We start from the raw sequence: 19,872 nt of genomic DNA, 5'->3' as shown, positions 1-19,872 counted from the left end.
ATTTTCTTTACATTAAAAATTGCTGTACTTAAGTATGTATTTGTTGGCTAGAAGTGTTACTCTAATCCTGTTTATTATATCTTGTCAAGTACAGTATAGCCTGTAATAAATAGAAAAATATATTATTTAATGATGCTATGTTATTATATTCATATATGAGACCTTATTTAATTTAGCACTCAGTTTATGAAAAGCTCTAAATTTTATTTTCAAAAAGATAGAAATCTCAGTTTTATTTTAGCCAATCGCCTATATCAATGACAAGCTACTTAACTCAGTAGGTAAATTACCACCTATGTTATGACAGATGAATAGAGAAGTATTAAGCTAGCAGCTGAACATTTTGGTATGATGATATGATTCTCTTTTTTTTTTATTTAAGGGAAGAAGAACTAATCTTAAGTCTTGCAGAAAGCAATAACCTTATTATTAATACAGTCATAGTGTAAAAGGGGAAAGACATGTTGGCTGAATTGTAGAACTTCTCAAACTCTTTCTGATTAAAGATTTTCAAAGCATTTTACAGATAAAAGTGACATGATAGAAAATGTTTCCATCTTCCATGCATTCTCCAAAGCAAAGATGCAAGAAATGGCTTATATATATAAGTGATCATTTAAGCTTCTCTTTCAATACCTTATCATAGTCCTGACTATACCATGACTAGCAGAATATTTGGTATTCTCTTCACAGCTTCCTTGTTAGGAAATGTTAGAATGGGTCTCTATGATAATAGCATTTTTTTTTAAGTTTATAGAAATACACCTATGGAAAATATTTTCTGGCTTTGCTTATCCTCTATTTTCACCCTAAATTCTACGTAGTAATAAAACATTGTAATTGAATTGAATTTCTTTTCAGTTAGCCATTCTCTGACCATCTAAGAAAAATGAACATTCACATTTGTTTCCTCATGAAGAATTTAACAGATCTTCTTTGCTTCACCTTTAGGATTGCTTAAAAGAGGTACTAGAGATTGTGGAATTGGGTATCTCAGGAAGCAAGTCCAGGAGTAGTGAACAAGAGGTCAAATACAAAGGAGATAAGGAGCCAAACCCTGCATCGATGAGGGTAAAGGATGCAGCTGACGCTACCCTTACATGGTATGGAAGCTGTTAGTTAGGGATTATGACCTAATAGTTTAATAGTAGTAAGTTCTCTGATCTTCTCACTAATTGTGACACACTATATGATGTAGCTTACTATAAGCATGCTTTTTATTCTCCAGCTTAAAAATGAGCAAGATTTATAGTTTTTTTCTGCCTTCTGCATGGTATATGTCATGTGCCTCTAAGCTAAGAAATAAAAAATTCAGAGGGTGACAGTTACATTGCTTTTATATTTCTTTGCTGGGTAAAATAATATGATCAGACTCCTTAAAATTGATTTTTATAATGGATAAAAAATAAACTTAAGGTAAAAGCTTAGCAAAAATACATCTTCAAACGGAATAAATGTTATAATTGAGTTGTTGGGAATCTGTTAACAAAGGAAAGTTTATTAGAATCATAGATTTTTTTAGATGACCTAGAAACCACTTAGTCCAACTAAGATGAAAAAACTAATGCCAAGAAAAATTCAATAATTTGCTAAATTAGTGGTAGAATGAAGACAAAAACTCAGGTCTCCTGCTATCTCTCTAGTCCATTGTTCTTCCTATCTAATGATTCTCTTAGATATGATCTTGGGAATTTAAATTAGTCAAGTTTTGTTTTTTAATACCTTAATGCTACTAGCACTGTGCTCTGAGTGAGGTAACATAAAAACTGATTATAGTGACTGGGGAAATAAGGCTTATATAAAATAAACACAGAATAATGGAAAATAGTATATAATCAAGTGCCAAATTATTTGGTATAGATAATTATATTTGAACATAGTTACTGAAACTATAATATACAGATGACTATGCTAGAAGCTATAAGAAATACAAAGTAAAACACAATTCTCCTTTCCTGAAGTTGTTGGCAACCTAGTAAGGAATAAGATGCATCTACAAATAACTGTAATTTAGGATGCAGTATGGAAGTCATGGAAAGTACTAACAAGTACCATGGAAGTTCAGGGTAAACAGCATTGAGGAGCTAATTAAAGTAGAATCTTAGAATGACAACATGGAGCTGGTAACATTGATGACTAAAGTAGACAAAAGCAGTATCTATTTGGAAATTGTTAACTGATCTCTCTTCTGTACCCTCCAGCATCATGCAGTTACTTGGTGCATTCCCTTCACCCAGTGGTCCTGCCTCTCCCTGTAGCCTGGTGAATGAAACTACTTTGATCAAATGCTCCAGGCTGCCTACTTTAAACAGACACAGTTTCCGGTACTTTGTCTTGGATAATAGTGTCATCCTTGCAATGCTGGAGCAACCCCTAGGGAATGAGCAGAGTAAGTGACTTTCATCCTGAAATTATAAATCTTTCTTGATGGGAATTTCTAAAGTATTCTGCCTTTGGAAGGATTAGTTAGGAAATGTGAGCATATGTCCTCAAGATATCACAGAAGAGGGATCAGTAAGTGGTTGAATGGACAGGGAACCAGGCATAAAGCAGGGAAGTCATGGGTTCAAATTTGACCTCTGACACTTCCTAGCTGTGTGACCCTAGATGAGTCACTTAATCCCAATTGCCTACACATTACTACTCTTCTGCCTTAGAACTAGTACTTGGTATTGATTCTATAGAGTTTAAATCCTTTTTAAAAATAATACAGAAGACTCCTGATATATTAGAAAGGGGTTAATCAGCAGAATGCGAACTTTGGGCAAGTTTTTTAACAGATGTCACTAGCAACTTATGAAATAGAGTGGTTAGGGTATTATGGTATAACAGAAAAAACTAATGTCATGGTTCAAAGAAGAGAAGATAGTGGGTAGAGGCATCATTCCACTAGCAAGCAGACAATTCATTTTTGATTCCTTTAAATCTTTGTAGGACATGCTGGCAACTCCTCCAGAAATTGAATACTGAAAAATATTGAAAGGAAGTAAAGGCTATACAAGGCCTTTAATTAATCTGCTAGATCATGTTTTCTTTTTCCTTTAAAACTGAACTATCATAATTTTAAAGCTAGATCTTTAAGTAAAATTAAAATTTCATAACTAGCCATCATGCAATTCCTCCATTTTATTTAGTTCTGAGCCAGCTCCCTCACAAATTTGTTTAGTCACATGGGCTGAACAATACTGCAAAGCCCTCTCTTCACTTCATATATACATCTGAAAACCTGTATCTTCCTTTTTTGTATTGATGACTAGAGCCTTGTGGGATATTAGAAGATCAGTGATGCCATCGAGCATAGGTTAAAGGAGTATAGGAGAACATGTTTAGCCATCATCAGTCACTATGAGTTAAATTAACCAAAACATAATAAATTATTTCATGTTAATTTATTATTAAAAACCCAACTGTTCCTTTGCTAAGAAAAGGTTTAGATGGTAAAAAGACAAAAATATACTGGAGTCCCAAAACTCTGGATAGCCATGTAAGAAAATGATTAAGTGTGCAATGAATGGAAATAAAACAACTTGGTCATGGACCAGGGGTGAATTAATTTTTTTTCTTGAAGTGATAGAAAAATTGGGCAATAGTGTTAGTTGGTAAATATTTACTTTGGCATGACTAATTATGAGAATCACAAATTGCAGGAAGATAGAGTTATCACTTAATATTGGGTTTATTTTTCGATAGCTTACAAAGATTTTAATAAAAAGTTACCATTGTGTCTAAGTTCTAAATTGTCTTTTCTAAACTTCTCTTTACAGATGATTCTTTCCCATCAGTCACTGTTTTGGTCCGTGGAATGTCTGGAAGGCTTGCTTGGATACAACAGCTTTCCCTTTTACCAAGAGGGGCAAAAGCAAACCAGAAGGTAGCTGTCAAAACTCAGAGGGAAATAACAGGGAAGGAGGAGTTGGTGCTTTTTTATTTATAGACTAAAATAACATTACCACAAAAGAAATGTTTAGAACATGGTTTTTTCTTTTTTTAAGTTTTATTATATATGCACTAAATATACAAAAATATCTTGACAACTCTTGAAATAACAGAATTTGTACTCTTATAGTGTGAAGTTACTTTATTATCCTTTTAAAATGGATAACTGGCTATATATGTAATGCATTGTGTAATATAATGTAATGTGCAATACATTGTTGAAATAGTGTGGTCCAATGGAAAGAACTTGAAATTTGGAGTCAATGGACTTGCATTCAAATCCTGCCTTTGATATTTATCAGCCATATGATCTTGGGCAAATCATTTCTCCTCTCTAAGTTTAAATTTTTCTTTGTTAAGGGAATAAATAAGCATTTATTTATATGCCAGGATATACTATGTGCTTTACAAATATTATCTCATTTGGTCCTCATAACAATTATGTGAAGTAGGTGCTATCATTATCTTCATTTTACAGTTGAGGAAACTGAGTCTTAAGTGACTTGCCCAGGTCATACAGCTATGAAGTATCAGAGTCCAGATTAGAACTCTGGTCTTCTTGGCTTCAAACATGGCACTAAATATACTGTATCACCAGCTGTCTCAAATGAAGGGATTGGAGTTGATAATGTCTATATCTTGTGAGCTTATGACATCATTAAAATTTAAAGAAAACTATAAAAGTAGTGTTTATATAAAAAGAAGTTTAAGACTTTGAACTTTGCTTTCTTTTTCAGTAACAAATTTGTTTTCCATCACATGGGATACATTACTACTATTCCTTTGGTGGCATTATATTCCATCTACAATCTCATCATATTCTTTCTTGTAGCAACATTTTTTGTGTTTCTAAATCACGATTTAATACTGAAGAAGCAAGTCACTAAATGGTATATTTTTTCTTGGTGTGATGCAGCTTCTAAAAATGCCCTTGATATTTCAGGTGTTGATTGTACCATCAGAAAAGCAGGTTCTGAATTGTTGACACATCCATTGTTATTTAACACCATTCCAGCTACGTTTTATATCCTAAAAACTTCTCCAAAAGCCCAGATTTACCCACAGAAAACTGCCTGTGTAGTGTGACTCAAAGGATAGTAAGAAATCCCTCTAACCTGTTGCCACAATTTTCATATTTTGGTTTTATGTTTTGTAGTCTATTAAAATACATGTATACCTCCAGGGTAGAACACTTTATACCATTGTCAGTCATTGTTGCTTTAGGGCCAAATTTTATTTATTAAAAACTTTTAACAGATCATCACTGAAGTTGTCCCTAGTGTTAATCCTGCTTTTCAGAATTTTCTAGCAAAACAAAAGGTATATAAAATCAAAGCCTTTTTGACTTAAATAATATATTTTGGCCAATTAGTTTCAGTAATTCAAACCCAGGGATCATCTAGAAAATAGGAGTACATATTTATCATATATTCATTCATTTCTGATGCTTCATTTGTTCATGTAATATTGGAATAGTAATACTTAATACTTGTACTACCTATTTCACAGTGTTTCTATGAGACTCAAATAAGATAATGTAAACCTTAGCATACTATTTTTTTTTTAAGCTGCCCAAGCAAAACAGTGGTAGGAGAGACAAAAATACTTCACCTCTTATAGAAGGGAAAAAGGAATTAAGGGATAAAAGGCCTTCTTTCCTTCACCTCCTTTCTCTGTCTTACTGTCATTCTGTAATTCTTTCTACAAGAATTTGATGATGGGCAAGGCTGAAAAGGGTAAGCACTCCCTGCTCTCAAGAAACTCATATTCTAACAGAAGAGTCAGCATGCAAATAATTATGAATAGACAAACTATACTCAGGATAAATTAGGAGTAATTATTAGAGCAAAGGTAGAATTAAGGGGAATAAGGTAGCTTCTATATTGCATCATAACTTATTACGTGGACCATATAAATTGCTTTGCTTCATTTTAACAGCTTTTTGTGCCAGAATCTCGTCCTCTTCCTAAAAATGATGTTGGAATTAAATATACAGTGAAGCATCGACCATTTCCTGAAGAAGTGGACAAAATTCCTTTTGTCAAAGCAGATCTGAGCATTCCTGACTTACATGAAATTGTAAATGAGGAAGTAAGACACTAGTTCCTAACCATTGTTTATTTCTTTTGCATATCAGTGTCCTGGAATATTTATTCGATTTTATGCTTTATATTGAATTTCACTTAAGTGCTTGAATTTTTTTTACTTAATTTTAATTACAGAATTAATAAATATTTTAAATTTCATATTTAACACTGACTTCACATTACTTTTCAAGACATGTCATACAAATATAATGCCTTTGATGCATTTCAGTTAGAAGAGACACATGAAAAATTGAGGAATGGCATGGCCCAGCAGATCTCTTATGAAATATCCATCGAGCAGCAAAGTGAAGAGGAGTGGCGAAAGAAAAGCTTCCCTGATCCCATTACTGACTGTAAACCCCCACCTCCTGCCCAGGAATTCCAAACAGCACGACTTTTTCTTTCACACTTTGGGTTTTTGTCATTAGAGGCATTAAAGGTAATCTTGATACATTTTATGTGCAAATGATCTTGTACAATTGTCTAGCACAAGAAATGTTAAGTAGTTTCAATATACAAATGCACTGCATTGTTTACAAATGGCTTGATAAAATTTATTTTTTTTCATAGTCATATAAGGATTCCATTCAAATGGTGTAGTATAAAATGGGAAAATTTACATACTATTGGAATTTTTGTCATCTGTACATAAGATTTATTCCATGTGTGGAAACCCTGAGGTGACTTATTCTATAGGTCCTTTACTGCATGTATTTATGCATGATTGCAATTTTTAGTTTTGGTGCCAAGATGATTTTTTAACATATATTCTAATATATTTCCTAAGATACCTTTAGCTCTCAAGTATGCCTAAGAGTGAATGATAGATAACACTACTGAAATCCAGAATTTTTTTAAAGTACCACTGTCTAGTTTCTGTCCCCACAAAATCTCCTTTATTAACTATCCACAACTATTACAAATAATCCATACAAGACATTGTTAGGTAGGGCAACTAGGATAGAGCACCAGGCCTAGAAACAGGAGGACCTGGGTTCAAATCTAGCCTCAAACCCTTACTAGTTGTATAACCCTGGGCAAGTCACTTAACCCAAATTGCCTGCCCCTTGCCACTCTTCTGTCTTAGAATTGATACTAAGACAGAAGGTAAGAGTTTCTTTTTAAAAAGATAGTGTTAAAGTGTACAGTTTGGTGGCATTAAACTTAAATAGAAAAAGGAGCCACTAACCCACTGTAAAGATCCCTGCAGGCCACATATTGACTTAATTTTTAAAATGTAATATCCATGTTTTCTTGTATTTTCATTTATTTTACTAAATATTTTCCAATTACATTTTAATCTGGTTCAAACCACACTTAGGAGTGTTGTGTACCAGTTGGGATCCAAGTGACACATCTGTTGTAGACAATACCAAAAACACATCTACATATATTACCTTTATGTTTACCATTTGACACAACAGAACAAAGACAAATTATATTGTTCAGTTATGTCTGACTCTTTATGATCCCATGGACCTTAGCATGCCAGGCCCTTCCGTCCTTCTGCTATCTCTCAAACTCTGTCCAAACTCATGTTCATTGCCTCCATCTGTGATAATTAGATTAAGTCTACACTGCCCATCTTTAGATTTAATCACTGAAGGTGAGAACACCTCTAATTCTGGGAGGTCTGTAACCCACGTGTGCTAGAGTGGGTGATGAATCAGAATCACCTGACTGCTCCCTAGGAAGTACTATGAGAATCATCTGTTATGATTGGACATGCAAATTGGAGGTGGATGCAGGAAGTGACAAAAGATGCTGTCTTTTAAATATGATGGTAACTTCCTGTGGAGGAGTTGGCACTTTGAACTTGGTGTTGAAGGATCTCTGGTGGGACCTCTGACTGCTTCTTTGAATTGTCACATGGGTAAATTAGGCTGACTCTCTTTCTCCTCCCTTGGCATTTCTGGAGGCTCTACCCTTAAGGAGGCCTCTCTTGCCTCCCTAATTGTAAAAGGCCTTGTGGCAAGAAGCCTTGTTTAATTAACCTCTGTGCCCCCTCTGCTGGACCTCTAAATTCTTACCTGGTCCGGGCCAGAGTTTCTCTCTCTCAGTATCCCTACCTTCAACCTTCCTAATTATAAATAAACTTCCATAAGAGTCAATTTTGACTTGAGATTATTCTTAATTGAGGATTGATAATAGTTCAATCCTCTGGTGACCATCTTTTAATATATTGAACCCATAAAACTCCTTTTTCCCCCTTACACATCACACTATTTATTCATCTCATCTTTTGCTGCCCCCTAGTCATTTTACCTTCAGTCTTCCCAACATCAGGATCATTTCCAGTGAGTCCTATCTTCTCATGTGGCCAAAGAATTTAAGCTTCAGTATTTGACCTTCCAGTGAATAGTCTGAATCAATTTCTCTATGTATTAACTGATTTGATCACTTTGATATTTAGTGGATTCTCAGAAGTCTTCAGCACCACAATTTGAAAGCATCCATTCTGAAACGCTCAGCTTTCCTTATATTCCCGACTTGCACAGCTAAAATATTGCTAGTGGAAAAACCATATCTTTGACTATGGACCCTTGTTGACAAGATGATGCCTCTGCTTTTTAGTACACTGTCCAGGTTTTCCATAGCTTTCCTTCGAAGAAGCCAGCATCTTTTAATTTCTTGGCTGCAGTTACTGTCTGCAGTGATCTTTGAGCCTAAGAATATAAAATATGACATTGCTTTCATTTCTTCTCCCTCTATTTGCCAGGAAGTGATGGGACTACTTGTCATGATCTGAGTTTTTTTTCACATTAAATTTCAAGCCAGCTTTTATACTTTTCTCTTTCATCCATTTCAAGAACTTTCTTAATTCTTCTTCACTTTCCACTATTGGAGCCTATCATCTGCATATCTAAAATTGTTGATGTTTCCCTCAGCAACCTTAATTTTAGCTTTCGATTCCTCCAGCCTAAAATTTTCCATGATGGATTCTGCTTCTAAGTTAAATAAATAAGGTGACATCATACAGCTTTGTACTCCTTTCCCAATCTTAAGTCAATACCTTGTTCCATGTTCATTCAGTTCTGTTGCTTCTTAATCTGTGTACAGTTCCTCAGGAGATGATCTGTTACCCCCATCTCTTTGAGGACATGCCACATTTTGTTGTGATCCACACAATCAAAGGCTTTAGTATTGTTAAGGAAGCAGAAGTAGCTGTTTTTCTGGAACTTACTTGCTTTCTCTATAATCCAATGAATATTGTGCAGTTCGATCTGTTCCTTTGCCTCTTCAAAAAACCATTCTGCACTTCCCGGCAATTCTCAATTCACATATTGCTGAAGCCTACCTTGCAGAATCTTTTTTTTTATTCATATCTTTTTTAAAAGATATTTTATTTTCTAAATTACATGTAATAACAATTTTCAACATATGTTTTCTGAAATTTTAAGATCCAAATCGTCTCCCTCCCTTTCCTCCTCCTTCCTGGAGCTGGTAAAGCCAATTGATTGGTGTGATATGTATTTGTATTATTATGCAAAGCATACTTCCATATTAATAGGTCATTGTTGTAAGAGAATATTCATGTGAAACCAAACCCCCAAAATAAAAACATAAATTAATATGAAAAATAATATGCTTTTATCTGCATTCCAACTTCCAACAGTTCTTTCACTAGATATGGACAGCATTCTTAGTCATAAGTCCTTCAGACTTGTCCTGGATCTTTGTATTGCTGAGAGTACCTAAATCTTTCACAGCTGATCATCATGCAATATTATTATTACTGTGTATAATGTTCTCCTGGTTCTGCGTATTTTACTCTGAATTGGTTCATGTAAGTCTTTACAGACTTTTCTGAAACTATCCTGCTTATCATTTCTTATAGCACAATAGTATTCCATCACCGTCATATACCAGAGTCTGATGGACATCCCCTCAATTTCCAGTTCTTTGCCAAGAGCTGCTGTAAATATTTTTGTACAAGTAGGTCCTTTTCCCTTTTTTATGATCTCTTTGGGCTACAAATCAAGTATAGTAGTATTACAGGATCAAAAGGTAGTGGATTTATTTAGGTCGTACCAATATGGTCTGATATTACTTTCTTCAATTTACATCTAAATTTTGCTCTAAGAAGTTCATGATCTGAGCCACAGACAACTCCAGGTCTTGTTTTAAGTATATAATCAGTTTGCTTTTTATATTGACCCTCTGTTGCTGCTCATGTGGAGAGTCATCTTTGGGGTTATTAAAAAAGAGTGTTTGGGGGGCAGCTGGGTTGCTCAGTGGATTGAGAGTCAGGCCTAGAGACAGGAGATCCTAGGTTCAAATCCGGTCTCAGACACTTCCCAGATGTGTGACCCTGGGCAAGTCACTTGACCCCCCATTGCCCACCCTTACCACTCTTCCACCTAGTAGCCAATACATAGAAGTTAAGGGTTTAAAAAAAAAAAAAGAGTATTTGGTATGATCAGAGTTGTCTAGGCAAAATTCTTAGTCTCTACCCTGCTTCATTTTGCATTCCAAAGCCAAACTTACCTGTTATTCCAAGTATCTTTTGATTTCCTACTTTAGCATTCTAACCCATATGATAAATGTGATGCCTTTTTTTTGGTGTTATTCCTAGGAGTTGTTATGGATTTTCTTATAATTGAGCAAGTTTTGCCTCTTCGGCATCAGTGGACAGAGCATAGACTTGTATTATTATAATGTTGAACAGGTTGCCTTGGATTCCAAAAGATATCAATCTATCATTTTTGCAATTGTACCCAGTACAACTTTTCTCACCCTTTTAATGAATATGTGGGCAACTCTATTTCTTCTATGGAAGTCTTTCCCACAGTGGTATTATAATGATCCCCTGAATTAAATTCATCCATTTCCATCCATTTGAGTTCATTTTGATGTTCAGGATTTTGATGTTTAAATTTTGAATCTCCTTTTTGACCATATCCAGCTTACCTTGATTCATCAGTCTTATATTCCAGATTCGTATGCCATATTGGTCTTTTTTTTTTCTTTATTTCTCTTTCTCTCTCTCTCAATTTCTTTCTTTCTTTCTTAAACCCTTACCTTCCATCTTGAAATTAATACTAGGTATTGGTTCCATAACAGAAAAGCAGAAAAATTGGGGTTAAGTGGCTTGCCCTGGGTCACACAGCTAGGAGGATCTCTCATCTCCAGGCATGGTATTCTATGCATTGAGCCATTTGACTGCCCCACAGTATTGGTCTTTAAAACATTGAACTTTCCTTTCACCACAAGTCACATCAATAGCTTTCCTCTTGACTTTTGGCCCAGCCACTTCATTCTTTCTGGAGCTAATTGTCATTGTCCCCCATTTTCCCCCAATAGTGTGTTGGACACCTTACTACCTGAGTGGCTTATCTTTCAGTTTCATATCTATTATCATTTTAATACTGTCCATAGGATTTTCTTAGTTTCTCATTTCCTTCTTCAGTGCTTTTGTCAGAACTCTTCACTATGACCTGTCCATGTCAGGTAACCCAGGACACCTGCACAGCTCATCGCTTCGTTGAATTGTACAAGCCCCTCCACCTTGACAGGACAGTGATCTAGGGAGAGAAAAAAGGCAAGACAGTTCTGTTCATTTTAGAATTTCTAGACATCTGAAATCAAGATCTCTCATTAAAAGGTTAGGGATATTGGGGAGAAAAGCACTGTCCTTCTGCTATACCTTCGTTGGGCCTATATGCAGCCTTTTCTCATTGGCTCTGAACCAAGCTGAAAGAGGTATCACTAGCAGTAGTTTGAAAATGGCATATTCCTCTCAGTCATAACTGCCTTATCTTTTTCTCTCTTAAGCCTGTTTTAGCTTTGAATTTTCATTTTGTTCCATTTCATGGATCACTAGAGGAGCTTTATTAACATTTAAGTGGATCTGATTTTGTTAATTTGGATACCCTTTTCACCAATGCAAATCAGATCTCATTCACTCTTTCTCAGACTGAAGTTTTCTTGTCTGTGTCTTTCCGGAGATTCTGTGGTGTATCCTCCCAACAAGGAGAGACCTATCTCCTATTCTTTTAATGTCTTAGGCATACCATCTTTCATTCATGTTCTCTGACCAGCCCACCTCCATTTTTGGTCATACATGTCCACATTGTTGCCTTTTATTATACTAATAACCTGAACCATATTACTAGTAATAATGCTGTAACCTCTCTGTTATGTCTATAGTGCATCATCATTCCATTATATTTTACAATGCTTATAGTTTTAATTCTTCTAAAAGCTTGATGTTCCATAATTTATTACCTTATATGGTGCCACTGTGAAACTATTGGGCTTCTAGCAATGTACTTTTTGGCTATACTGAGGCAATGGGAATCTTTGAAAGCAGTACACAATTTTCAAATTGAATCCATCCAAATCTCCTCCACCTTCTCTAGTCCTGGGCCTAGTTCATCAGTTGATTATAAGTCATAGTTTGGACAGTATACATTTTTCATCCGTTTTGATCCATTGAGTTTATGCAGAAGTACTCTCTTTTATGTGTCTGTGAATTTCATAGAGGAAGATTTATAGTGTTCCAGTGATCAATTGGGCAGTAAGGTTGTGCAGTAGATAAAGTGCCTGGCCTGTTGTCAGGAAGAGTCATCCTCCTGAATTCAAATTCAATCTCAGATACTTTCTAGCTGTGTAACTCTGGGCAAATCATTTAACCCTGTTTTCTCAGTTCCTCATCTTTAAAATTAGCTGGAGAAGGTAAGGGCAAACCACTCTAGTATGTTTACCAAGAAAATCCCAAATAGAGCCATGAAGAGTCAGACATGATTGGAATGACTGAACAGCAGGGATCAGTATTATTAGTGTTGTCATATGTGAATTGATGCATTTGGTGAACATGACCATCCACAGGGAATCCTTTTTATGGACTCTGTGTCATTTATATTCCATGATAATAGGGGAAAGGAAGGAATAAGCATTTATTAAGTACCTACACTGTGCCCAAGCACTGTGCTAAGCACTTCACAAGATTATCTAATTTGATCATTCACAAACCATGAATTTTTTGCTCTACTTTGGAGATCACTACTCTGTTGAAATATCCAGAAATAGTTGATGTTTTATACCTACTTTGGAGATTAAGCGTCACAGAGTGGAGATCTAGGTCAAAACATTGGTTTATCAAAAAGCATTCCCTTTCTTTCCACCTAACCTGAAATGGCCTTGAGAGTTAGAAAAAGGGGAAGCATCATGTTATAGCATTATTATCCTCTTTTATCTTCCTCCTTTGCCCTTTATATTCCTCAGTTTAAAAATTAATAGAAAAGCTGTTCTGATAGATCAGTTTCAGTAGTTCCATTGATATTCTGAAATGGCAAGAAAGATATTATACCTTACCAAGAGAATATATCATTTTGTCAAAACTAAAGATTGAATTACATAGAGTAAATGCTGTCAGACATGGTTAGATATATTTTGGATGATTTTGCTGAATTCCTCTTTTTCTGTTTTTCAAAATCTTTGTTACAAGGGATAGTTTAATATAGGTAAGAGACCAGAGAGGGATGTATTTGGAAATAAAAATAATATAAAAACAAAAGATACCCAAAATAAGTTTGATGTTTTGTTTTTTCCAAAGACTGAATTCTAGCTAGTATAGACAGAGAAGAGATCATTATTTACTGTTTCTTCTCAGCCTAGAAAGTCAAGTGATATAAAGGACATAGACTTGGCTTGTAAGCCACAGACAAATCTGCTTACACTCTCTAAGCTTCTGTGAGGCCTTCATCTATTCAGTGGGAATCACATACTGTTTACCTCAGAGTGAATGAGAGAATAGTGCCTTAAAAACCTAAGTGGTACATGAATGTGTATCATTGGCCTTATTATTATTTCAGATGCGAATTATCTTAAGCCAGAACCATTAGCTCATGACCATTTATTTGGTCTCTGTTATGATATGTAGGATATATAAAATATAGAACATTTCAGGATCAGTTAAGACTTCAGATTCACAGCCTTAAAGCAGAAGTTCCTATAGAATAAAAGACTTTAATAAGGAGGTATATTTGCATGAGTTCACCAACTATGCCATCTTTATTCTGTTAGTTGACCTTCATTGACCTATTGCCATAACATAAATAAATATATCAATTTAAGATAGGTGTATCATTTTTAAGGCAATTAGATGTTACAGTGGATGGGGTGTCAGACCTGGAGTCAGGAGAATATGAATTCAGATCCTACCTCAGACACTTAGTAATTGTTTGACTGTGGGCAAGTCACAACCTTTGCCTCAGTTTCCTAATCTGTACAGCAAGGAATAGCATAATATATAACAATAATAAAATAATAGTTCTTACATCCCAGATTTGTGTAGATAAAATGAGATATTTTTAAAGCATTTTGCAAATCTTGAAGTGCTATGTATATATTAGGTATTATTATTATTGTCTCTTAATAGAACTCCTTTTTCATTTATTCTGTCACATAACTAAAAGGAGGTTTATTTTAAAATATATGTTTGACTTTGTTACTCACACTAATTCTTTTAACTACTAATAGAAATTTAAAATAGTTTGTTTTGTTCTGTTTGCATGGAAAGGAACCTGCAAATAGTCGTCTACCTCCTCACCTTATTGCACTTGACTCAACGATATCTGGATTTTTTGATGACCTTGGCTACCTGGATCTCTTGCCATGTCGCCCCTTTGATACAGTTTTTATTTTCTACATGAAAGCATTCCAGAAAACAAGTCAAGAGGTAAGAATTTTGAATATATTGCAACATTTTCCCTGCCACTTAATATGCTCCCTTAAGAAATGTTTATGAAACCTTATTGTGAAATGCTGACCTTGTTTTTTTAAGAAAATACAGACTAAGACTGTATTATTTTTTTTATCATATGAGATTTTTCCATGATAGTTAAAGGAGGATTATTTACATTTAATATACATAAGCTCTTTTTTCCATTTTATAAATCAACAAGCATTTTTTAATCAACCATATGTACTAGATGCTAGGAATTCAAATAAAATGAAATAGTCTTAAAGTAGATGTTTGATTTTTTTTTTTATTGAGAAAATAAAGTTCTTTCCACATGATAGGTACTTAACAAATGTTAGGTACATTTCATCTCCATTCATTTTAATGAAATGGTTGTGATTTTTTTTTTAAGAAGCTAGGTTTGGGTTTTTTCTTCCATTTATTCCCACTCCAATTAAAATTAAATTTCCAACTAAAATAGTCTTCATGGAACCAAATACATTGATTGCCTGTCCTTCTTGGGTATTTTGTTATTGCTCTATAGCAGTGATGGGCAAATTTTTTAAAGAGGGGGCCAAAGGAAAGGAAATGCTCATCTATCAGTCTGTTTCTAAGTCAACTCTTTCGAAGTTTCATTGTAGTGTATCCTACTCACTGTATTCATCAGATTAAGAATAATGTCATTCTGCCAGAGAGAACATTTCAGGGGGCAGCATCTGGCCTGTAGCTGTAGTTTGCCCATCACTGCTCTATAGGATAGTGCTATGACATCAGTAGGAACACTTCATCTACAAGACTCCAGTAGTGAGACAGAATATCTTTACACATTCTAAGTTTTGACATTTAATTCAGCAGACATTAAGCTCTTACTATGGGCTAAGCACTGTGACTTAAGTAAATATAAAAGAAACAACTGGAGGGATCAAGCAAAACACCTGGGCTTGGAAGCTAAGGATTTCAAGAGGAAAAGGTGAGGAGTTGGGGAGACATTGCTTATGATCTTCTTTGTCATGAGTCTGGCTCCCAGAAGTACTGGACACAAATGAAATGTTATAATGAAAACTTGACTTTGCAGGTAAATTGGGAGGTTATTCAAATTAGAAATGGTTCATGGATATTTCTTTTAAATTATCAATTATCATAAAATTATCAATGTTTATAGATTATTAACTCACATAGAGAGGCAGCTGGGTGATGCAGTGGATAGAGTACTAGGCCTGGAGTCAGACACTTACTAGCTATGTGTAACTCTGGGCAAGTCACATCACTATTTGCCTCACTTTCCTTTTCTGTAAAATAAGCTGGGGAAGGAAAAAGGCAAGCCACTCCAGTATCTTTGCCAAGAAAACCCCAAAATGGACTCACAAAGAGTCAGGCACAGCTGAACAACAATAATTGACATAGACAAGACAGAAATACTTTAAAGCCTATGACATTAGATAACAACTGGGACACTGTTATCTAAACTTTGTTTCTTTCCTAGCACATAGATCAGTATTGTGTACAGAGTAAGCACTCAATAATTTTGTTAAAAAAAAAAACAAACTGATTCTTAAAGTCCAATGTCAATTGAAAGTCAACCATACATGAAGATAAAATATTTCTGAAATTATAGTATATTTATCATCAGATTTATACATTTTTGATTAAAAGGGCAGTTAAGTCAGTTTTTTCACCATTTTGTGGTCTTAAAGTACTATAAATTTGACTAAAATTAAGTAATGCATAAGACTGACTTCATGATTACTCACAAATAAAAATCTAATACACCTATGTCATTTCTTCCTTCATTAATGTTCTTTAAAGGCGTCAAAATGGAGCCAGTCGTCATGCCTGAGTAAAAAACTGATTCCTTTAAACACAGCCTTCCTTACACATTTAGCATTGCCAAATATGCTTCTACATAGTATGGTGGAATGAACACTAGACTGCATGACAAAAATATATGTATAAGAAAAAAAGGGTTGAATCTCTCCTCGGGTACTTCCTTGTGTGACCCTGGGCAAGTCACTTAAATCCAAATGCCTAGCCCTTGCCATTCTTTTGCCTTGGAACTGATACCTAGGATCAATTCTAAGACAGACAGTAAATGTTTTTTTGTTTTTAAAGCAGAAGAAAGGTTGATAGAGATGGTTGGGAGAAGGGGGAGGAGAGATGGCATCAGTGTCCTGGTTTTACCATTTATTGTGTGACTTTCTTTTAAGTCCTTTAACAATTTGGGTGTTTCATCTCTTCCTATTCTCTAAAATTGAGGGGGTTCCACTAAATAATCAGAAATAATCTTTCTAGCACTAAAATTCTGCATTTCTTCCTGCATATTAGAAGTCAAGAAATTCAGATGCATATATCAGAAAGGAAGCCACAAGAAGCATAAACTAGAAACCAAGGGGTACAAACAATTTATGACAGAAGAAATGGAAAGTATTAACAAAATGCTCAAATTCCTAATCTTCAGAGAAATGAAAATCCATACAATTGCAAGATAAACAGACTAGGGTGACAAAAATTACAAAAAAAATTTTTTTTATTAAATTTTTATAATAAAATCCTGTGTTGGTCAAACTGGTAGATATGTTGTTGGTGAGATTTTGAATTGTGGTGCATACATTTGGAGAACAATATACCATGACTCACAAAGCTGATCAAAGTTTTTGCCTCATGAGTCCATTGTTATGACTTTATCCCAAGAAATCTTGAAATGGAAAAAAGGATCTATCTTTTATAAAGAATCTAACTTCCCTATTTTCAGTAGCAAAAAGTGAGAAGCCAACTACATGTATAATAATTGGAAAATGACCAAATAAATTATGATATATAATTGTAATGGAATAATATTGGGCTTTTAAAAATTGATTTGTAGCATACAAAGAAATAGGGAAAGACTTATAGGCAGGGAAATGGAGTGAAATTAGCAAAATTAGAACTATATATATATAAACCAATTATATTTTTTGTAGTTCATTAAAATAAATTTTTTTCAGTTACCAAGCATTTATTTTCTCTCCTTCCCATCTTCCCCCTCCCCCATTAAGAAAAGAAAATTAAATCCTTTGTAATAAATATGCACAGTCAAGCAAAACGAATTCCTCACATTGGCCACATCCAAAAATATGTCTCATTTTGCACCTTGAGTCAAAAAGTTGGTAGGCATTTGTGGTCTCCTTGAATTGTTTTCTAACAAACTAATTTGGTTTTGTTTTTGTTTTCCCATGATTACATGATTCATGTTCTCTCCCTCCCCTCAAAGTTGACAATCAATTCCACTGCTAATCAACTAATTTGAAAAACAGACAGACAAGAGAAAGGTGGAAAAAGCCAAAAGTGTTGATACTTTGGACAGCTTTGGATGGGAATATAAATTTCTTTCAGAATTATCAGATCTAAATTGGAAAGAATCTCAAGAATCCATCTAGTCCAACCCACATCTAACCATGAGTTCCCTCCCCAACTTACCCAACAAGTGGACATCTACTTTGCTTAAAGATCTCCAGTGAGCTTTAAATTACTACCTCCAAGGCAGTCCATTTGATTTTTGTTAGAAGAATTTTACTTAAATGTGAGTCTCAATTTCCCATTTTGAAACTTCTGCCTACTGTCCTTAATTTACCCTCTGGGCTCTGTCAAAACAACTTCATCCCTTCCCTACTGGCAGCTGTTAGGTATGAAAGTAACCATCATGTCCACACTGCCTTCTCATCAAGTCTCAACCAGTATTCATAATGGCATAATGTTGAAGCCCTTCACCACCCTGGTCTTCCCTTCCTCAGGGCACTCTCCATCTTACATTGTCCTTCCTAAGATATGATGGCCAAATCTGAACAAAGTACTCCAGATCTAGTTTGTTGAGAGCAAAATATCATGGGGACTGTCATCACCTTTGCTCTGAACATTGCCTCCCAATGCAGCCCAAGAAGGTATTAGATTTTTTTGACTGCCTTATCTCACATTGTCCATAAAAACTCTCAGATCTCTTTCAGATGTCAAAGATGTGACCTTGTCTCTCATTTTGTACTTGCAAAGTTGATTTTTTTGAAACAGAAACAAAACTTTACATATTTGCAAAGGATCTCTGATTTAGTCAGCTTGAGAAACTTCTCTCTTCCCTTTCTTCTTCCTTATACAGAATCTAACCTGTCTACCTGTCTACAATTTAATAAGTACATCAGAGAGTTGCTTGAGTTGTGTAGAAGTTAAGTGATTTATTTAAGGTGACAAAGCAAGTGTCAGATGTAGCATTTTACAAACCCAGAACTTTCTCCATTATATAATGCTGTTGCTATATATCTAGATATATATCCCAATCACAATTAATCTTCTTAGATACAACTCAATGTGTGTCACCTGCCAAGATCTTTTTGGGCCTTTTCATTAGTCACATTACCAGTCTCTCCCAGCTTTGTTTTATCTGCAAATTTAATAAGCCTGCTCTCAATACCTGAATTCTTATTAGCCATAAAAATGCTAAATAGCTTGGCCAAAGAACAGGCATTTGGTGTCCTCCACTAGCAGACCCTGAACCAATTCTGAATTTTTTCAACTGTACCATTTTCTAGCCCACAATCCTCGCAAACTTGTCCAGAAGGATAGATGAGAGTCTTAGTAAAATGCTTAGCTAAAATCTAGGTAAATAGAATCTACAGACTTTCTCTAAACTACCAGTCAAACAAACCTGGAGTGCATGTATTTATTTAATATCAAGATTTGAATATATTTCTTGTCTATGGAGATGTAATTTTTTCTGCCCAAGTCACTTGAATAAAAAGATTAATTTCGAAATAAGTAATTTTGGTTTACAGTGAAGTAAGGCTTTAGACACTAAAGATGAAACTAAATTTCCCCTTCTCCTGTACCTTAGAAATTCATTGGCTACTGGAGACTAGTAACCTTGTTTTCAAAAAAAGAAATAAGGTTAGCTTGGCTTGCGCTGTTTAATGTTTAAATTTGTTTATTCTGCCTTGTTGAAAGACTAAGGATTGGGGATGAAATTTTATCCTTTGTTTTATGTTTATTTGTTTTTGGAGATCACGTTGATGGTGGTTAAGTTGGCCATTTATTTATTTATTTATTTATTTATTTATTTATTTATTTTTAACATTTATTAATATTCATTTTTAACATGGTTACATGATTCATGCTCCCCTTTCCCCTTCAACCCCCCCCCCC

General features: G+C 34.7%; 1 protein-coding gene across 2 annotated transcripts in view; it reads left to right on the top strand.

Moving 5' to 3' along the window:
• RALGAPB (Ral GTPase activating protein non-catalytic subunit beta) overlaps positions 1-19,872 on the top strand; it is a 77,979-nt gene that overhangs the window by 39,402 nt on the left and 18,705 nt on the right. For both annotated transcript variants that reach the window (XM_044664316.1, XM_044664314.1), the window contains exons 17-22: positions 952-1,103; positions 2,202-2,389; positions 3,765-3,871; positions 5,875-6,027; positions 6,253-6,462; positions 14,548-14,706. In XM_044664316.1, coding sequence (XP_044520251.1) covers positions 952-1,103; positions 2,202-2,389; positions 3,765-3,871; positions 5,875-6,027; positions 6,253-6,462; positions 14,548-14,706 — 969 coding nt within the window. The remainder of the gene's footprint in view (positions 1-951; positions 1,104-2,201; positions 2,390-3,764; positions 3,872-5,874; positions 6,028-6,252; positions 6,463-14,547; positions 14,707-19,872) is intronic.

This window comes from Gracilinanus agilis, chromosome 2 (genome assembly GCF_016433145.1).
Source record: "Gracilinanus agilis isolate LMUSP501 chromosome 2, AgileGrace, whole genome shotgun sequence".
NCBI classification, from domain to species: domain Eukaryota; kingdom Metazoa; phylum Chordata; class Mammalia; order Didelphimorphia; family Didelphidae; genus Gracilinanus; species Gracilinanus agilis.
The sequence above is the reverse complement of the archived record's forward strand: the minus strand, read 5'-3'. Positions and strand labels throughout refer to the sequence as shown.